Source organism: Erpetoichthys calabaricus, chromosome 4 (assembly GCF_900747795.2).
Source record: "Erpetoichthys calabaricus chromosome 4, fErpCal1.3, whole genome shotgun sequence".
Lineage (NCBI taxonomy): Eukaryota > Metazoa > Chordata > Cladistia > Polypteriformes > Polypteridae > Erpetoichthys > Erpetoichthys calabaricus.
Window position 1 is genome coordinate 189,641,697 of NC_041397.2, and position 21,997 is coordinate 189,663,693.

The 21,997-nt window shown below is 38.8% G+C and overlaps 1 protein-coding gene across 2 annotated transcripts in view; it reads left to right on the forward strand.

The window, feature by feature from the left end:
• adprhl1 (ADP-ribosylhydrolase like 1) overlaps positions 1 to 21,997 on the forward strand; it is a 146,684-nt gene that overhangs the window by 86,545 nt on the left and 38,142 nt on the right. Inside the window, exon 8 of one of the 2 annotated variants that reach the window (XM_051926218.1) lies at positions 16,632 to 18,995. The exons of the other annotated variant lie outside the window; for it this stretch is intronic. Within the exon in view, the coding sequence (XP_051782178.1) occupies positions 16,632 to 18,648 (2,017 nt within the window). The 3' untranslated portion in view covers positions 18,649 to 18,995. Of the gene's footprint in view, positions 1 to 16,631; positions 18,996 to 21,997 lie in introns of those variants that run through there. 2 annotated transcript variants of the gene reach the window in all.

Sequence of the window (21,997 nt, forward strand, 5' to 3'; positions counted from 1 at the left end):
ACATTTGTGAAAAGAAGTGAGTAAAGAAAAGTAGAGTTGATTGATATTGTTATTAATTTTTTTGTGCTTCATTGGAAAATGTTTTGGACTTCTATGTGACTAAACTGTAGTTCTGAACCAAAGAATTTTGATTTTGGTATTTATTTTTCTATTTCATTATTCCTGAGAAACACATAATGTTTTATCGTCTTCCCATGGTGCCATTTTGGATTTTTATAGGCGTCACGATTTTGTGACATCAATGGCGGCCATTGCCATGGTAATTTTTACAGAATTTCTAGGGAAGGTGCAATATATGATGTCATCAGTGCTACAAGTTGTTTCTTGCTTATCCAACTTTGGATTGATTTAATGTTTGTTGTGCAATTCTTTAAGTAAATTCTCTTAATGGTTCTCTAAATTCTTTTTTAGTTTTGCGATTTTTGATTTTTTTGTTTAACATTTCTGGCTTATTGAAAGATTGGTTTGTCAACCTGGTATCAACCCATAACAAATCTTTTAACCTTGCTTCATTTCCTGGCCATTTAATTAAAATTGTTTCACTTTTTTCTATTGAGACAGAACATATATGCGGTAATGCCCTTCCCATATTGTTATTAAATTATAAAATAAATATGCTTATCAGTTTGCATATCTTGTGCTCAGCCAGAAAAAAATATTTGAGAGAACGACCAGGAGATAAGACATACTCAAAGAGCAATGTCTGATCTGAGAGCAAGTAAGACAAAACAATCTCTTGACAAGTCCAGAATGGATTTGTAAATCGAAATTGAAATCGAAATGAGTAATGAGGTGTTTTTTCCAGGCAATTGATAAAAACAAATCTAACCACATGTATGCTCATTCAAATGTTACCTATAAACTTAGGACGTGCAAGGTGTTGACCTTTGACATCATGTACCACATGTTTCCTACAATTTACCTAAACAATGTTCTGGGAATTGCTCCACAAAATGGTGGTGACCAAAACAAATAAAAAATGGTGTCGAGTGTGATGCAAAATAAAATGTGGCTATTTTACATACATTTTTAAACTACAAACTAATGTTAAAACTGAAACCTTCATAATTCAAAACCTAAATTGACCGGAAAGAAGTAGTAAACATCAGTAAAATGAGAAACAATTATAAAAATCTTATATATAATTTCGTTATCTTTATTTTTATTTATTTATAGAATGATTGATTGTTTGGCTGTATTATCTGTCATGTGACTCTGTATGTTTGTTTTTATGTTTCTGATGCTTTATGCAACTGTATTTCCCAATGGGATTAATAAAGTTTACTTAATCTAATCTACTCTATTATGGGATGCTAGAACAAAAACACAGAAAAACAACTACTGAATTACTTCTATTAGCCAGACTTAAGGCTCAAAAAGAGGATAATAAGCCTTGTAAAGGATCTTCTCTCTCACTTAAACTTCACCTTGGGTGTGACTACATGGACAATGTCCTTTCTTCATTGGTGCTCCACAGTGCTCCCCTGCAAACAATATCCATTCTAGAAAGCATTATCTCAGAAAGAATATCATGAAGTTAATAAAGTTGTGATAGAAGTGTTGAAAAAGACAATGGAAAATATGTAGAAGAACTGGTCCAAGAAGCTGAAGATGCGGTGACTAACAGAAACATTAAAATGTTTTGTATGACGTCACTAAGAGATTAGAGGGGAGATACAGAAATGTGAGCTTTCTAGGCAGAGGCAGAGATGCAAACGTGCTGACGGAAAGAGTTAAACAGTTAAGGCGTGAAAAGAAGCGTTAAAAATGATGAGAGAAAAAATGTAGAAGAACTGGTCCAAGCAGCTGAAGACACTGTGACTAACAGATGCATGTAATGTTTGTATGGCATCACTGAGAACTTAGCAGGAGGACACAGAAATGTGAATTAACCAGTTAGAGGCAAAAATGGAAACATGTTGATGGAAAGAGCTAAACAATTAAATAGGTGGACAGATCACTCTGAAAAACTATTTAATAGACTATGAGTTAAGAGCCCTTTAGAAAGATTAGAAGTAGATTGAGATCTCCACATTACGATGTAAAAACGAAAGAGGAAAAGGGGCATGTCATCGTCGAACTCAAGATTAGGGAGGCCTCAGTGCCTGATGGGTTTCCAGCAGATTTGTTTCGGGCAGTCCTAGGGATAGCTGCAGAAAGGATACATGAGCAGGTTGTAAGATATGAGAGCTGGAGGCAATTCCTATAGAATATAAGGAAAGCTATCTAATAAAGGTGTTTACCTATCTGCAAACATATTTCATTTTTAAATGATTAATGGGAGTTTGTACAGATGAAAAACAGTAGGAGCAACAGGCAGGTTTTAAAAAAGATGGTTGTGCATTGACCAAATAACAACATTGGTCATTATAAAAGAGCAGTCTATTAAGTGAAATTCAATACTTTAAATGAATTTCGTGAACATTGAAAAGGCATTTGACAGTAGAGACAGTGCAACACTGTGGAAATATACAAACCACAATGGAATACCCAGAAAACTTGTAACTTGCAAAGAAATTCTTACAGAGGCGTATCATGTACAGTGGATTTTGAAGGTCAACTGACAAGTTTCAGGTCAGCATAACAGCACGACAGGAATGTTAACTCTCACCATTCTTGTTCCTTCTGGTCATTAATTGGATTATGAAAAACACTGCATACAGAAGAAGAAATGAAATATGTTGAACTGCTGAGAGACAGCTCGATGACCTGATACTACTGTTCTTCACTCTTAAAAATAATAGTTCCTTAATGGCACTTTATGGTTCTTTACTGGGTTGTACGGTTCTTCATACAACTATTCCTTGAAAAAGCATCATTTCATTCTGGAAATGGTTCTTTATATATGCTTTGAAAATTTTTCTAACATGTAGAAAAAAACATCTGACATCTTTAATGTATGGTAGGCTACCTATGCAGAGCATTAACAGATTAAGAAAACATGAAGTTAGCTGGTGTTATTGAATGCAGCAACAGTCTTTTGAAAATCACAAACCCGGTGGGATTTCACAAATCTGTTACCATCTATTTATGGTTACGTATGATAAGGAGCCTGTTATGGATCGAAATAAGTAAAGGTTCTTTCTGGAACCTTCATGTGAATGCGTCCTTTGGGAACCAAATTAGTTCCCCTAAGGCACTGGTCTGAACTTTGGCACCTTTATTTTTAAGAGTGTATAATCGTCAACAGATGAAAGAAAGGACCAGGTTTCTGCAGACTGTATAAGCACAGTCTAAACATTAATGGAAACAAGGCTAAAATCTTGTAGATTAATGCTGATTGCACCAAACCTCTGAAAATGGAAGGTGATTTCATTAAGGAAGGGGAAGCCTTACTGTATCTGGTGGACATTAATGGTGGGACAGAGGTGGAAGTAAATAACAGGGTATGCAAGGAAGGAGCAGCATTTATCCTATCTAAAAATATGTGGAAAAGTAAAGAAAACAGACAACACATAAAAGTTGCATTTGCTGTGTTATAAATATTATATCTGTGTTGTTGTATTAATTAGAAACGTGGATAACAACCAAATTCATCTCAAAAAAGATTCAGATCTTTGAAAATCAATGCGATGGAATAACCTTGCAAATTTACTGACCTAAAACCATCATCAATGAGGATCTGTGGAAGAAAACTCAGCGACATCCAATTGAAGAAGAGATTGTGAAGAGAAAGTAGGTATGGGTTGAAACCAACTGACAATATCACTGGACAAACCATACATGAAAAAATACATGAAGAAGGGTGGGTGATGAATAGGGTTGATATGGAAAAAACTGGAGTTGATGAAACTGGATGGAAATCGATGGAGTGCGACTCTTTAAAACTTACACTCCAAGTTGGAGTCAAAGCGAAAAGTGAAGGACTTCTGATAAACCTAAAGAGACGGGTCTTGGGTGATACACTTCACAAGGAAAGAGAAGAATAACGTCTATGGTTTTTTGAGGAGTTCTTAATCCCCTCCATGGTGCTTTCTTTCTATCTTCAGGCATTTTAACTACAGAAAGTAAGGCAAACCATGGTATTATTATGATATTTTTTTTTTTTCAAAAAGAGTTTGTGTAGTTTAAACAACAGATTAATGGCATCATTGTTTTTGGACTGTGTTGAAAAGATTGTCATATGTACAGGGCAAACACACTTTACACACACTACACATAGGACAGGCACACATTAATCAAAGGAGCCTTTTCCTAAATTCAATATATTATTCCATTAATTCCATTATTCAATTAATTATTCCAAAATTCACAGAAATGTTGTAAGCAAACTGAACCTATTATCGTGTGTGCTAAACTATTGCAGGTCTTTGCTGTGTTGAGACAATGTTTGGATACCATATGCGTACACCTTCATCTTTTAAAGTGCTCTTGTCCATTAACATCATGATGGAATCCAGAAATAATATTTGCAGTAATTTTAAAAATTACAGAAAATGAATCAATACATTCGCTATCCTGAAAATAACGACATTCCAAACATTAAGGAAAAGTATACTGTATGTTTTACAAGAAGATCCTGGTAATTACAAACACAGCACACAAATATCTTCTACATTTAGAAGCCCTAGAAATTTGATTCTGTTCATCTGGACAAAGTTTTTAAGTGGGAGAAATATTTCGAGACTTATCCAAGTCTCTTCCTCAGTCTCAATTGACTGCAGGTTTCCCCAACCTTATAAACAGTACCTTTGCTTAATCACAGAGACTAGCACCATTGACAAAGGGCCAGTTGATCAGTGATATGCAAATTGTCCACTGATTATAAGGTTTCTCCCACTTAAAAACTTTGTCCAGATGAACAGAATCAAATTTCTAGGATTTCCTTACCTGGATTATTGAGCATGCATCGATACATTTAGAAGCATTGAAACAATTTGTATAGAAAGACATGAGTAAAAAGTAAAGGAATCATTTACTGATCCAGAATTGGGCCACATGAGTGCCATGATGGTAGTGAGCAAAAAGGTCGTGATACAAGTAGTCATGTCATGTCAGCCCAGAATGTCAGATGCAGAACTTATTGTGGATGTTGATCTAGTTTATTTGTTTTGGTTTTTTACCCTATGTTATGTATATTGATCTCAAGGGGGCTTCACCCTTTTTCATATTTAGGTAATTAGATTATGTTATTATGAATTAACAGGATACTCTATAAAAAAGTGAATCTGAGCACAAGAATTACACAAAACATTCTAATTAGACAATTTACAAAGTGGAAACCCCTCTCCAAAAGCATTATCATTATCAGTTTATTGTGGGTGGATAGTGACATTATGCACTGTATGCTATACCCAATACAGAGTATTTCATATCTACTAATATTCTTCTGTTTTTTTAATTTAATAAATTGAATGCTCTGCAAGTATGTTACATTTATGAGCTCACATCTCATATCTTGTTGTATGCCTGCTAGTGACTGCTAGTGCCATGTTGGTTTTGCTAGTAGAAGACTGCATACTTCTGAAGTTGTTAAAGCTAACCACTTTGGACACAAGCTTCCTGTTTTTTGAGCACATCGTCCATTTTCAGTGCTTGTTTACAAAAATAAGTGATAATTTATGATTAACCACATCATGTGCTTGAACAATAACTCTGGCATCAGAATTAGGGCCTTGCAACCAGGTTCTTACCTAAGTCGACCCTTTTTGCACTTTCTAGCCTCTTCTCTTCAGAGTGCCAATGAACACTATCAACATGTGTCTAATTTCTATGTGAGGTCCAATGTATCCTTACTGTAGATTAATGAGCTTCCCATGCAAGGTTGGTTTCTCCCTTCCAGCCAATGATGATGAACTGTTACTCCTGTGAAGGACTAGACAGGTTATGAAAATGGATGAATGGATATATATATATATATATATATATATATATATATATATATATATATATATATATCCATCCATCCATTTTCCAACCCGCTGAATCCAAACACAGGGTCACGGGGGGTCTGCTGGAGTCAATCCCAGCCAACACAGGGCACAAGGCAGGGAACCAATCCCGGGCAGGGTGCCAACCCACCGCAGGACACACACAAACACACCCTCACACCAAGCACACACTAGGGCCAATTTAGAATCACCAATCCACCTAAATATATATACTCTATATATATAAAATCCTAAGCCTAAAAGTGCAATGATTTTCTGCAACGATTTTATGTGACATTTTCTCATGCTTTAAATCTGGCTTATTTTAAAACCTACATACAGTATATAATTATGGTATCATTCTTTTCAGTATTTGTCAAACTTTAATGTGATGTTGTTAGATTTTCAGATTCTTATTCCGTTTTTAAATTATAAACTAAAAAATATCAAGAACCCACGTCCCGCAAGACAGGACTTTGTGCCAAAAGATTTAATCACGCCTGTGGCCGTAAATAAAAGACAAAGAGTAGGACAGCTGCTGTACAGGCTTTTAAATGTTTGAAGCGCTGCGCAAGATGCAGATCACGTGGTACGGCAGCAACAGCAGCAACTGATCGAGCAAAGTGGAGGTAAAAAAAAACTGTTTCCCATTGTATCACCGTTTAGGAGGGGGTTTCAGAGGAGCGACTGTGTCTTCTTGGGGAGCGTTCAGCGAGTGGCAGAAATGTGAAGTGGCTAGCACGTAGCACAGGCCACAGGGGTTGGCAAGCGGAGCGAGCAGGGGGGAACCCCCTAGTATTATATCTATCTGTCTATCTATATATATATATATATATATATATATATATATATATATATATATATATATATATATATATATACTGTATATATATATGGTTGTGATCTGTAGGGGTGTAGCAGGGCCCCAAACACCAGACATAAGTATAGCACCCAGACACAAGCTCAAATAAATTATTTTATTTTATAAAAAAATACCTTCATATAGGTTCTTCCCACAATTCTTCTTCATTCTTTCTTACTTTCTGTTTTCTCCTCCACTTCTTCTCCAAAGATGAGCTTTGCCCGACTCTGACTCACCTAGGGAAATAGGAGCAGTTCCTTTTCAACCCAGTACCTGGAGACAACATTTTTGCCACCAAGAAGCACTTCTGGTCAGGCAGAACCTCCTCAGGACAGAATGGTGTCTATTTGACAGCTCCCCCTGGTGGCACCCAGGTATCCCAACATTTCTGCCCACTGGGGTTACAGTTCCCATGCTGGCCTGCAGGTGCACAAATGGGTGCTCTACAAGGGGGATGTTGCCTCCCACATTTCTGGGATGGCATCTTCCACTGTCCTTCTATACCAGCAAAAATACCCAGCCTGGATGCCCGTCCATTCACGTTCTTCCATTCTAAAAGCTTCCATCCCTTCTGGCTGAGGTATCATCATTACATTTTAAGATTATGGCTTATACACAAAGTCAAACTGCAAAGCTGAACTATCTGGCCATATAAAACAGAATGATACTATTACAGTGTTTAGGTTCAATAATTCAGCTAACACAATATACAACAAAATCCACCTGTATTGTATCACTCACAGAGCAAAGCTACAACTGAGCTATCTAAAGACCCCATCACACTCCATGACTTTCACTGTGATTTTCAGTCGTAGCCTTAATTTACACAACCTTAGAAAGTTAGAGACAGTTGTGGTGTGAGTCCATGACTGACAGTAATGTAGTGTGACATCCCTAGCAACTCAGTCATAATGGTCTGTGACAAGCCATGGCAGTGGCCTCCAGTGTATGCAATAGTTGACAACTAATGGGCATTCCGCTGGCAGTACAATGCATGCAATACAGAAAGGAATGAAGGGAAATAGGTGTTTTAGACTTTAAAAAAAATAAGAAGAGAGGCTTGTACCACAACAAAATGGAAAAAAGGAAAACATTTATGTAGACTGCATCCAAACTCTCCATATCTGGAAAAAAATTTGTATGGTCACCATCACTGTCAGGCAGTACATTAATTAAGACAAACTTGTGATATTTTGGAATTTTGAAACTGAGAAGTCATGAGGGTGTCCTGTTATGTGTCATATCCTGTGATTCCCTTTGAACTGCAGTCCACAAGGTGATGAGATCCAGCACATGCACATGTTAAGTTTCACATGCTCTCCACCTCGAAGCTATGTAGTGCTGAGCCAGCCTTACACACATGTATCTCTATGTTGCTCTTTAATAGACCGTGTGAATCAAAAACCCAGAATGTTTCAAAATAATGGTTGTATCCACCGGATATTCCAAAATAAAAGTAGTCTCAATACACTACATACTACATAATGCAACTAGAAAAAATGTTTACTATAATGAAGCTTCTCAAACCCACATATACATATTTTAACCATAGGCATTTAAACCTTTACATAACAGGCTTTCATCTTTGTAATTGTGTCAGACTATGGCTTGATTAGATCCACCGAAATGTCCTCAATTTACGCAGTCATTTCCAATCATATCACCAGCATGTAGTCTTCATCTAAAACTAGAAACAGCAGCATACTGCCAGATGATCTTTGCCATGGTATATGCATATTAAACCAGCCATTAACTCAGACTTAGTGCATGATGTTTTTAGTTGAAGTTAAAACACAATATTATTATGGTGATTTTGTAATAAAGCAATTTACGGAGTCATCCTCATAATGGCTAAATGTAGTGATAGCTCGGAGGTACTAGACAAGATTTATGCCTCCATGCTTCTCCAGACTTTGTTTTCTATGAGAGCACTGTTTTTATCATGCAGTATTTTAAATTCAGCTTCTTTGCAATGCTGACAGTTCACCCCTAATCTCCATTATTTAAACTTCATCAATGATTTTTTTTGTACTTTGCATTCACAAGATGAATAAGTCGTTTTTTATTGACTGATAACTATAAAAGTATAATTTCTGAAACCTGCACATACATTTTATTACACTCAAAGCCACAGTGCCAGTCAATGCCTCAAATAGCTTATTATCCATTTTTCATTTATCCATTTATAGCAGACTAGACTTGAAGGTAGACGTGAAATGCTTCAGTGTTGAACAGAAGAAACTGAATGAGAACAATGCATTGTTTCAACCCTAGTACAACACTCAAATAAAAGAACTAGGCTTGTTTAACAATGCTTTTGGACAGCCTTCGAGAATATTTTCATTCGTCAGCCTGCCTATTAAGCTGATGAGTACAATTTTAAAAAGAACCAGCCATTCGGTCCAACACATTCATTAACTTAATTCTCTTTTCTAAATATAGTGTGGAGTAAAGGTTTGAAAGCTCCCAAAGTCCTACTATCTAGTACACTACCTGGTAGCTCATTTGATGTATCTATGGTTTTCAATAAAGTTTGTGCATAATTTGCTCTTAAGCAGCTTCCAACTGTGCCTCTTATTCTACCTGAAGCACTAATTTAAAATAACAGTGGGCATCCACCTACTATTTCCCTTCATAAATCTGAACACTTTAGTCACGTCACCTCAGTTAAAAATTCCACATGATACCTCAGAAGTGCAATGAAACATAGCTGGAAATACATGGATATATGAGAAGAATGCACAAATTCTGAACAGTCCATAATGTGGCCACAGTTGTGCCACTTCATTAGAATTAATTTTAACCTTATACAACAAATCATTACAGAGAGCCCCAATCCCAAGACACAGTATAACACCAGATGTTATATGAATAAAATAAAGGTATTTATTTACACCAAGCTCCTTTCCAATAATCACTTCTCCAAAATAAGCCACAATTACCCAAAACAAAGCAAATTCTTCCTCCTCTCTACCCCTGGTTGAGTGTTCCCTGCTGCCTTCTGACTCTGACTCCCTGATGTAAGGCAGTGGGCCCCTTTTATGTCTGACCCAGCATTTGTTCCGGTGCCACTGCGTGTCTTCCGGGAAGCACTTCCAGGCCATAAAGAAAGTAGGAAGGTCCTCCCTGGGGATCCAGTCCATATCTGCTTCCTCTTCTTTCAGCTGCTCCCATTAGGGGTTGCCACAGCAGATCATCTTCTTCCATATCTTTCTGTCCTCTGCATCTTGTTCTGTCACACACATCACCTGCATGTCCTCTCTCACCACATCCATAAACCTTCTCTAAGGCCTTCCTCTTTTTCTCTTGCCTTACAGCTCTATCCTTAAAATCCTTTTCTCGATATACCCAGCATCTCTCCTCTGCACATGTCCAGACCAACTCTCTGACTTTGTCTCCCAACAGTCCAACCTGAGCTGACCCTCTAATGTACTAATTTCTAATCCTATCCATCCTCGTCACGCCCAATGCAAATCTTAGCACCTTTAACTCTGCTACCTCCAGCTCTGTCTCCTCCTTTCAGGTCAGTGCCACCGTCTCCAACCTATATAACATAGCTGGTCTCACTACCATCCTGTAGACCTTCCCTTTCACTCTTGCTGATACCCGTCTGTCACAAATCACTCCTGACACTCTTCTCCACCCATTCCACCCTGCTTGCACTCTTTTTCACCTCTCTTCCACAATCCCCATTACTCTGTACTGTTGATCCCAAGTATTTAAACTCATCCACCTTCGCCAACTCTACTCCATGCATCCTCACCATTCCACTGACCTCCCTCTCATTTACACACATGTATTTTGTCTTGGTTCTACTGACCTTCGCTCCTCTCCTCTCTAGAGCATACCTCCATCTCTCCGGGGTCTCCTCAACCTGTTCCCTATGTCCATTTTGTTCATTGTTACCTTAAAGTTGCTTTTGTTGACTGTCTGCTGTATTTTCTTAACCTGTGTTATGCTCCATGTATTTTGTAGATGGTCCCCCAAGAGGCCAGGTCACCGGTCAGTCCCTGCCAGGAACTGTCCTCCACTCTACATAATTGGAGGGTCTCCCACAGTTCCTGGCGGTTTATTGTGAATGTGCTTTTGAGTCAGTGAGTTCTTGTGTTTTGCTGTGCTTCTGCAATTTACTGGGATTTAGACTTCATGCTCTGTTTTGACTTCATATTTGGATTCTACAATGTTTGCTTCGGATTGCCTTATTGTTTTAGCCAACTCCTTTTGCCTCTTGTGCTCCACAGAGCTTCTTTTGTGCAATGGAGCATTCTGAGAATACATATCTTTTTATTTTAGAAGGATTTAAAGGATAAAGATTCTGTATTTGCCCTTATTCTAGCTGGTGTTTGGCAGTATACCATCCACCCTTCACTGGGCATATTTGGAAGTGTTTTTTTGGAGGACTACATGTTTTGAGACTCCTAGTTCATTACATAAATATGGCAACAGTTCAGTGTTTTGGTATCCCCGATTGGATACACTTTCAAAGTCTTTAGTTTGTAACTGTGTTGTGTTCAGTTGTAGTTTCTGCCAGAATGCTAATGGGAGTATTTAAAAAATGTGTTACCTGTTGAAAGAATAGAAAAGGAGTCTTGAATAAAAGAATGTTTTTATTCTTGATTGGAGATCAGTGCGTGCCTATCATAAAATAAAGAAGTTAACGTTCTGAGTTACCCATGGCTGGCTAATTATTTTACCCTGCTCTGGTCACAACAAAATTATTGACGAGGTTCTCCTCTTTATATTATGCATGCTTGCTGTGAAAATGGATGTTGCTAATATGCCTTTTCGAAGCTTTTTTTCTTCCGAGTCCCGGCGAGCCTGCAATGCCTTTCGCAACGTGGCTTCAGATGTTCAATAACTATTTTCTCATCATTGACACTACTGGGGATGTTGGCCTGATGCTAGGAAGAGAGCTGTGCTACTTCATTGTCTTGGGACCAAAGGTCAGCAAATTTTTTACACCCTGCCTAGCACAGGTATTACGTTCGATACCGCTGTAGAAGCTTTGAAAGTATACTTTACACCTAAAGCTAATGTGGTCGCTGAGCGCCATACATTTCGTAAGAAGACCCAGGTACCACAAGAGAGTATTTTACAATACTATGTAAGCTTGTTGCAACATGTGAATTTGCCGAACGCGTGGACAAAATGATTCGTGACCAATTGATTGAGCATGCATATAGCTCACGTATCCGTGAAAGATTGTTGTTGGAACCAGGCCTTAAATTGGATAAAGCAGTAACTCTTGCTACTCAGATAGAAGCGGCTACATATCAGGCTAAAATCATTTCTACAAACTCCAGGGTCATGCCAGTACAGGCAGTGCAGCATAAACAGAGCAATAAACCCAGAGAGTGACAGACATCTGCTACTACTATGTCTGCTAACCCTGCTAAGGGGAAAGCGTGCTTTCGATGTGGATCACAGTCACAACTGGCTAACTCAGTGAGCTGCCCTGCCCCAAAAGCAACTTGTAGGCATTGCAAAAAGACTGGCCATTTTGCTAAAGTGTGTCGCTCTGCCCAACCCTGTACACGGGAAGTACGTGAGGTTGAATTGCCAGAAGTTACTGTACTATATACAGAAAATACAATACATACACCTGCTAAAATTACTTGTGCAGTGGAAATATCAGCTCCAGGTTCAAGTTCCTGCTCACTGGACCTGATTGTTGACACTGTCTCATCAGTTTCAAAATTACTACACTGTATTTACACCCATCACTTCAGCAACATTCCTCTGACAAAACCTACAGTGAGACTTGTGATGTATTCAAAATCTCATATCCCCGTACTTGGGTGCCTATCTCTAACTGTGTGTTTAAATGGCTGTACAACTGTGGCTACATTTTTCATTGTGGAAAATGGAACCCCAATAATGGGTAGAGACTTAATGTCACTTTTACATGTGCACATCGTGAACTATAAAGCTAGCCCTTCTGATGCTGCAGCTTTCACTTTGCCTCTGCCAGTCTTACAGTGCACTGCTGTGCCCCTGTCCATTGGCTGTGTTAAAAACTTCATCCACCGCATTAAGATCGATGAGACAGTACCTCCTGTGCGACAGAAGCTGCGCCGTTTACCTCTGTCGGTTAGAGATGCTGTGTCTGAAGAACTTGATCGCCTACTCGCAGCTGGTGTCATAGAACGAATTGATACTTCTGCTTGGGTCCCACCTATTGTAGTCACTCAGCGCAAATCTGATAACATTCACATGTGTATTGATCTGCAAGAGCGCAATAAAGCAGTTATTGTAGATTCTTTTCCTTGCCACATATGGATGAACTCCTTTCTGCACTCAGAGGGGCTACAGTATTTTCTACCATTGACTTAGCCAGTGCCTACTACCAAGTGCCACTGCATGAGGACAGTCGAGACCTAACTGCTTTCTTCAGGTTTTGTCGGGTTACTTATGGTTTAGCATCTGCACCCTCCGCCTTCCAGAAAATGATGACTGCTATTCTCACTGACTTAACTGGCGTGGAGAATTACTTGGATGATGTAATAGTACATGGACCTGACCTGATTACCCATGACAAGACCTTACAAACTGTGTTATGCCGGCTGGAAGCTGCTGGCCTGCAGCTAAACAATGACAAGTCAGTCCAGCCTACTCTTGCTTGGGCATATAGTGTCTGCTGATGGCCTGCTTCCTGATAAGGCCCATTTACAAGCCATCATGAATGCTCCTGCACCCACAAATACTGCTACTTTGCATTCTTTTCTTGGGCTGCTGTCTTGGTATTCTAAATTTCTATCAAACCATGCTACTGTCATTGAACCAATGCACTTATGCTTGAGACAACCTGCAGGTGCATTCCAGTGGCCGGCTGATGCACAGAAGAGCTTTGAGCAGGTAAAAATGTTGCTAGTGGATAGCTCTGCTTTGGCACTTTTTGACCCCACACTGTATACTGTAGTTTCCACTGATGCTTCTGACTATGGTCTGGGAGCCATTCTTTCTCAACTCAGTTCTGACAACATAGAAAGAACTGTGGCATTTGCTTTGCAGACTCTTTCCACTACAGTCGCTTCACCCTGCGCATAGACCATCAGCCATTGACAACTCTGTTGACCACCAAGTGGATTGGTCGTGCTGGGATGTGCATTGCGAGATGGTCTGTACGTCTTCTATCATTTAGCTACGATGTAATATATCGACCAGGTTCTCACAATGCTCCTGCTGACTGCCTGTCTCGTCTGCCCTTACCTGTTGCTCCTGCAGCTGCTGACGATGCTGAACCAGATTTTGTTGCTCTCTTGTCTGTGGCACGTAAGACATTGTCTCCTGCTGATTTGGAGTCTGCTTGTGCTGAATGTCCAGACCTCTCTAAGCTATGTACACAGATTGTGCAGAGCTTGCCTCCTTCTCCAAAAGCTTTGGATGCTGATCTGCTGCCATACTACAAGCTCCATCTGGAACTTTCTGTCAGTGACAACTTTATGTTTCATGGTTCATGTCTGATTTTTCCAGCTAGCCTTCATTTGTCACTAATTGCAACTGCACACGAGAGTCACCAAGGTGTGGTATGCACTAAACAACGACTCAGAGAACTTTACTGGTCACCAAAGATGGACACTTATGTTCGTACTGCCATTAGTTCTTGTCAGACATGCCAGTTGAATGACAAAACAGCTCATCCACACCCCGCTCCCTTACAGCCTACACCTTTTCCAGATGGCCCATGGAAAAAAGTGGCTTTGGACATTGTAGGACCCTTTGACACTGCTGCATGGGACTGTAGATATGCTTTGAACCTGATTGACTATCACAGCAAGTGGCTGGAAGTAGCCTTCACCCCTTCCATAACTACTGCTAATGTACCCACATTCCTGTCTTCTATTTTCAGTCACCATGGTAACCCCACGAGTGTGGTGACAGATAATGGAGTTCAGTTTATCTCTGCTGCTTTTGCTGCTTTTCTGGAAGAAAGACAGATTAAACATCACCGCTCCTCACTGTATTACCATGCTGCCAATGGAGCTGTAGAGCAATTCAATCGTGTACTGAAACATATGATTCAACTAGCTATTGAAGAATTCTGTCCCTGGAAAGCTGCCATTACAGACTTTTTGCATGTCTACCGTACTACTCCACACGCAACTACTGGTGTTTCTCCATTTGAACTCCTTCATGGTTGACGGATGCACACAAAATTGACCATACTACCACCTACTTCTTCAGGTTTACAGTCTACCAGTGATGTCCTTACCACAGTTGAGCAACACCAAAACAGGATGAAAGTCTACACTGATGCTAAATGGGGTGCTCGCTTGCCTGGTTTCAAAACAGGGGATAAGGTGAGGGTCAGAAATCCTCTGCATGTTCCAAAAGGACACGAGAAGTTCAGCAACCCTATCACTATCAATAAAAAACCGGGTGCTCATAAATACGTATTGAGTGATGGAAAAACCTGGAATGCATCTCATCTGGTTGCTTTTCCAGACTGTGCGTCTACACCTGTCCAGAAGGAAGTCAAACCATCAGAGCTTCCTCAGTCACCCAGACCCAATCAAACACAGTACTCACCCACCAAACTGGTTGAAGGACTACTTCTTAAATATTGATGAACCTGTGTAATAATATACTTGAATTTGCTTTATTCTGGTTGTGGAATATACACATCATGTTCTCTTAACTTTAATTATTTCATTGCTTGATTACATTGAAGTTCTGGGAATTTTTGTTGTGTTAATCTCATTAGTGGGCAGAAGCAAAGCTTTTCTTTAAAAAAAAAAGGAAAATGTTGTGTTCAGTTGTAGTTTCTGCCAGAATGCTAGGGGGAGTATTTAAAAAATATGTTACCTGTTGAAAGAATAGAAAAGGAGTTTTGAATAAAGGAATGTTTTTATTCTTGATTGGAGATCAGTGCGTGCCTGTCGTAAAATAAAGAAGTTAACGTTCTGAGTTACCCATAGCTGGCTAATTATTTTACCCTGCTCTGGTCACAACAAACTGAAGTAGGCCAAGTGCTCGGTTTCATTTCGGTTTCTGATATCCTTCTGACATTGATTTTTGGTTTGCTCCTGTGCTTTGTTTGTTTGTGTTTCTTTATCATCTTCCATTTTCTATCTGTCCTGGTCCTAACTACAATTCTCCTGTTGCTTTATTATCTCCCGGTCTTTTTTCGTTTCTTATAATAATTCCAGAACACACTGTTTCAAAACAATCTTTTGTTCATTCCACAAGGATTCTATTTAAAATAAACATCACCTGTTTTTTTTACATAAAAAGCTTACTAAAAATACTAAACTGTGGAGCGGAACCAATAAAATTTCACCTAAAGAAGCTTTAAGGGCAGATTTCCCTGAGCTCACCTTCAAAATATTATTAAAACCTTCAGTTTTGGTTACGTTTGATGTTTGACAAACTACAAGATAACCCATAACACTGCTAAATTACAAAGACTCCAATTACCAATACTCAGTCATCTACAGTTTAAAACCTGACCCAGAATGCAGCTTTCAATATGTCTCTGCTCCTCACTCCTTCCTTTCTTGTGTCTTCATGTACTCCTTCATAAAATTTACATTCTGCTTTGGCTGCATGCCTGCTTACTGCACCTTCTATGTCCAGATGTGCTACAAAATATATTTGTAGATGGTAAGATCTTCAAAACTCAACTTAATATCATTTTGGATAAATTAGGAGAATAAGATTTATGAGGTTTATTGAGCAAAATGGACCATTCTCAACAAACCTTTACTAATGTTCTAATAATTTACCTTATATTTCTAAAAATATTCAAAATCATTTAGGGAAAGTTGCTTAACTTTACAATGTGTCTCCTTTTTGGTTTGCATTTGAAGTCCTAAGATATAATGCATGCCATGTGTGGTGAAATGTTGTCAGCATCTTGCCTCTTGTTTGCTATTAAAAGATGTTTTTATTCAATTCAGAGACCACATGGAATGTATTCAGGCCTATGATTTGGGACAGGATTTTTCAGCAATAAAGCGGATGGCCTACAACCGGTTAACCAATCCAGGAGTTGCTGAAGTCCTCAAAAGTCTTCTTCTCTATTTAACTGAACGGCTGGGCTGCAGCTCAGTAGACAAAACGGGGCCAGCACCCATAGCAGGTAGCAAGGAGCATGGAGGCAGACCACACAAACCAAAGAAAGACTTTGCCAAGCACCCCACCACCTTTCAGCTTCTACAGGCAAGATTTATGAGAGAGAATCGAGAAACTGCCAAGAAAAAAACACGAGAAGTTGGATCACTGCTCTTGAGGGAGAACCGGGGTCCACCTTTCGGATTGTGTGTGACTGAATCCCTCAAAGCAAAAGGACGAGTGAATATCGAATGGCAAGGACGAAAAAAAGAGAACATCAACACAGTCAGCACTAATTGGAAAAAAAATGTTAGCTGTCAAAAGGGCACCGTTCAGAAAATTCTCATGAAGTTTGCAGCCGCAGAAGAGAATGCCGAAAAGAATTTGAGAGAACAGAAAATATCAGCATCCAACACTAAAACAGGTGGCAAAAACACATTTTTGGACAAAATAATTGAAAGGTTTGAAACACTGAGCACTTTGCACACTGTCACTTATACGGCTGCATCTCTGAAACAGAAGAAAACAGAAGGGAGAGATGTACAAGTTTTGAAGCGAGCAACCATTGAGCTGCACCTCTTTGAAGCTACAGAAATATGGAGTCACCCTGTACACCACAACACGACAGCTTCTGTGGAATTAATGCACAGTGTGAGCTTGGCAGTGACAACTGAATGTCCCGCGGGATGGAGCAGGGTTGATGGAACTCACAAGCAGTCATGGGTAGTGAATACAGCCACAGAGAAGAGAACCTGGTATGCTACTGCCGCAGGTGCCCTTGAATCCAATGATATCATACAGTTTAAATCCGCCCCTTTGGAAAGAGAAGACAGGAATAGCCCAGAAATCACAAAGAACGGAATGCCCAGACTCATGACTAATCATCTCAACAATGTCTGCCTTAAAATAGATACAAACAAAGAAGAAGCAGAGCTTCTTTCTAATCTCAATAGCTCTTCACATCCAGCTGACATTAAAGGCTTCTCTGAGGCCATTCCTCTGTTATCTCCCTTTTATGAGCTCTCCCTTCTGGGGCCCCAAGAAAAAATCCACCAGTCCTCCGACTGGAAAGGTGTTAACCAATCCAGGAACCCAGCAGTTGGCCAATTTAAATCCCCAGCACAGGATGTGCATGGATTCAAGAATTTTGAGAGACCGACTCTACTGGATGGAGACTCTGGATTAGTACAAAGCCATGTGGAAAAATCTTTACAAACAGCCATCACAATTTACTTGCCAGAGATTGAAGTTGAGGAAAGCAGTAACCACTGTCATCCAGAAGAAAATCAAGCAACTCCTGCTTTGGAACCTGATAACAAAGATATATTGTGGCTTTCAGATGTAACAGTTCACGAACTACAACTTTTAGTTGCAACACCAGTGCCTAAGAATCACAGTATCAGCACTCAAAATCAACTCCAACTGAGAACAGAGACAGATATAAACCAGGATGAGTCCAACAAAACTTGCAAGGAGCTTAAAAATAAGCAAATCACGTGTGAACAGATAACTGGGAAAACTGAAGGCCCTGCCAAAACCCAGGAGGAGAAAGAAATACCACAGGAGTTAGTTGGGTGTGGAATCAGTGAGTCTTATCAGGGGGATCTAGTAAGCATATGGGATGGCTACAAGTCATCGTCCTATAGCACCATGCCAAGTGATAAAGGGTGGGAATTAAACAGACAACATATGAGTGCACCTAGCATTAGCACAAACAGAAATGTGCAACAAGCAGAAGAAAAGATTAACAATGGAGAGAGTGCATTCAAATATAAAGCAGAAAGTTACAGCGATGCCACAGTATCCTCACAAAAGTCATTCAAGCCAAAAATTATTAGGATAACTGACACATTTTCATTTTGATATGTCCCAAAGTAAATTTATGATTAAACATAAACTTTTATGCTTTAGCAATAACCTTCAGTATCTTTAAACGTTCATTTCGGTAAGATCTTTACATTTTCGGCAACTCAGTTTAGACCATGGAGGTGTTGAAGTTCTGCCTGGTTTATAATAATCAGAATTAGACTTTGCCTCCAAAATCCAGTCTCAGGCTTCAAATGAAGCCTTAAAATAAAAAAGGCCTAACCCCAATTTTAAAAAAGCAGGTTTTGTGCCCTGCACAGGCCTCATATAGAAGTAAAAAGTTAAAATTTTTAAGAAGTCTGCAAGACTTCACAGGGAGGGAGGAAACTGTAAAACCTCTGGCCAAGAATCCAAAAGCATAATTAAAAAACAAAAAAAGAATAGAAAAATCTAACAAGTACTTAAAAGTAATCTGTAAAAGCCTGCAAAAATGATGAACCCAAGTCATACTGTGTTTTGTAGGCTGACCCCTACTGCAGTCAACATAAAGACATACAATGTAATAAGTACGTAAATAACATAATGCAATAATACAAATTAATCAAATAGCAAAGCAAATCTCATTCAGAACAACGAAAACAGAGGAAAAACACAAACAAGTCTTACCAAATAATATTTAAAAAATGAACAAAAGAACACATAAACAGTAAAAAACAGTTAAGCTGCAGAAGGGTCTCTGGCCACACCATAAGTGTCACATAAGTGTCTGAACATTATTATACGTGGTCAAAACGGAGCAGAAGATAATAAGCACAGACTTAAGTAGTCAAGACAGGCAAGGGCTCAGAACCGAGAAGGCAGATATACCAGGCAAACTGGAATCAAAAGGGCAAAACAAGAATTAAAAGTCCAAAAGCAAAAAGAATGTTGATTACTAAAAACAAAACCTAATGCTAAGGCCAACTTAGAAGTAAATATAACTACACTCGGAAGATTTTCAAGACATTGTGTATCCACCGTGAGATGATGCCTAATGAAACCGCCACCATATTTATAGCCTCACTTCTGAGATGTCATCAGCACAATGATCATGGCCATTTGAAACATCCACAAACTGCCTCAGAAACAATGAAAAACAAGACAGGAACAAAATTAAATAAAATGAATGAAAACTTGTGTTAAAATAAATCAAGTTTTAAAGTAAAAGACAAATCCTGACCAAAAAAAAGAAAAAAACGTAAAAAGACCAAATTGCAGGCATTAAACATTTTAGATACCCAAAACAGGAGGGCCACAGTAAGACCAGATTTGCATTGTGGCCTATCATTTATTTAAAGACTAGTTTGTGCATCTTATTGAAGTCATTGTTTATTTTCACTTCTTCCTCATTTTCTAACTTCAGATTAAGTATTCTGAATGAGCTCACATTTTGGACTTTTACTCTTTATGGCTTTTAGTAAATATAAGTTATTTTTAAGAATGTTCTTCACATAAGCACACTCTGCCTTTTTAAATTTGGATATTACCATCATATTGTTAATTTTATTTATTATATTTTGTACTGTTGTTTTGTGTTTGTTGCCATCTTGTAATTCTTGATGCATAATATTATACACTCTATATAACATGGCAGTGCCATGCTTGATTTTCAAGACCAAAAAACATTGAAACTTAGTGAAGATTGTTCCTACAGCATTTTCCAAGCCAGTTCTTGCAAAACTGATTATAGTTTTTGTTTTGTTTGTTAAGACTTTTTTTTGTAAAGGAATCAATTTTCAACTTAATTGCTTGATGTTAAGAAATGTTTGGTGGAGCTAAATAAAACTTATGTAGTACCAAAATTAATTTCAGCCAACGAGCTCTCTTAAATAAAATCTACTATATAATAAAACAATAAGATCTGTGTGTGTCTGTCCGGTGCCTTTGAGTAATTTGATTTCTCAGTTTAACTCTGGTGATGGGATTGAAAGTGAAAATGCAAGTGTGAGACACATGAGGAGGTGTAAAGGCATAGAACCATGCTGAGAGATGCCCTCAAAGACAGGAAGTATAAATAAAGTTGAACTGGAGGCAAGTAAAGGCACCACGAAATGACAGAGTCTGAGAAGCGGGCTTTAGGAGAACAAGCTCGAGGAGGGATGCACCGGGCAAGAGAGCGTCAGACACACAAGGATGCTGAGGAAAAATGCTACAGGTACACGAAGGGCAAGAGATAACAAATATTTTTAATTTCATTCTGTTGCCTGTCGTCAATAAGTAACATGGGTAGTAATAAATAATTTTTTTTCTGTGCTTCCACGCTAGTTACTCCCTTTATCAAAATAATTTTATGTTGGGAAATTTAATTCTAGCAATCTGCATGGTTAACAAAAACAGAGCAGTGCAGTTTTTTTATATATCTCTTTATAATTACTTTGTAACTGTAGAAATTAGGGCAGTGGACCTTACAATTCAAGGTCTCAGACCCTAAGCAAGTCACAAGTACACTAACCTATGCATTGACACTCACCCAACGGCAGTTTAGAGTCACCCCCAAATCTAACTTGTGTATTTTTAGGATGTAGGATGTTGTTATGATCTTGCAGAAGTTCCATCCTTTCTGTTGTGTTTTTTTCTTTGTAAATTATTTTTTCTTACTAGTTCATGTTTGTCTTCTATCAGCGATTTCATATTAGTGTTCTGTTATTTGTTAGTTGATAATTTATATGTTAATTGTTTTCTTTATTATTACTGAATCCAGAGGGGCAGGGCCACTTCATAGCTCTGGTGACTTGCTTTTAGGGCAACCACCTTTGGCTATATTATTTACAATTCATTGAATACCTTCTGCCACTTTATAGCTCCCCTTTCGTAGTAAGTTAAAGCCTTTTTATTTAAGTTTTCATTTTCAAGATTAGTTCACATACCGTGAGACGGTCAAGTCACGTCATACTTACAACATTTGGAAGCAAGTCCTGTGATACACAGGTTAGAACAGAGCAGGTTAGAGATAATGGATGTAGGAATTTTCGAAAGTCTCAAAAAAAGGAGAGTAAAGATCGCATTAGTGCAAACAAACAGAAAATATTACTCGGTGAAATAACAGAACAGCGAAAAGAGATAGAATAGTGTTTGACGATGACTGGGTGAGAAGAGAGACAAAATGCAGGTCACGCTGCACAAGAGCAGCAGCAAGCCAGCAGCTGATCGAGCAAAGAGGAGGTTAAAAAAAATGTTATTTGTTTCCCATTGTATCATTGTTTAAGAGTGGTTTCAGGGGAGCGACCGCATCTCCTTGGGTTGCGTTCAGCCTCCCTCTTCACAATGGAGCATATTGCTGGTGGGGGAGGGGGTTAAGGGGTAGGCGAGTGAAGTGCAGATCACGCAGCACGACAGCAGCAGCAAGCCAGCAGCTGATCGAGCAAAG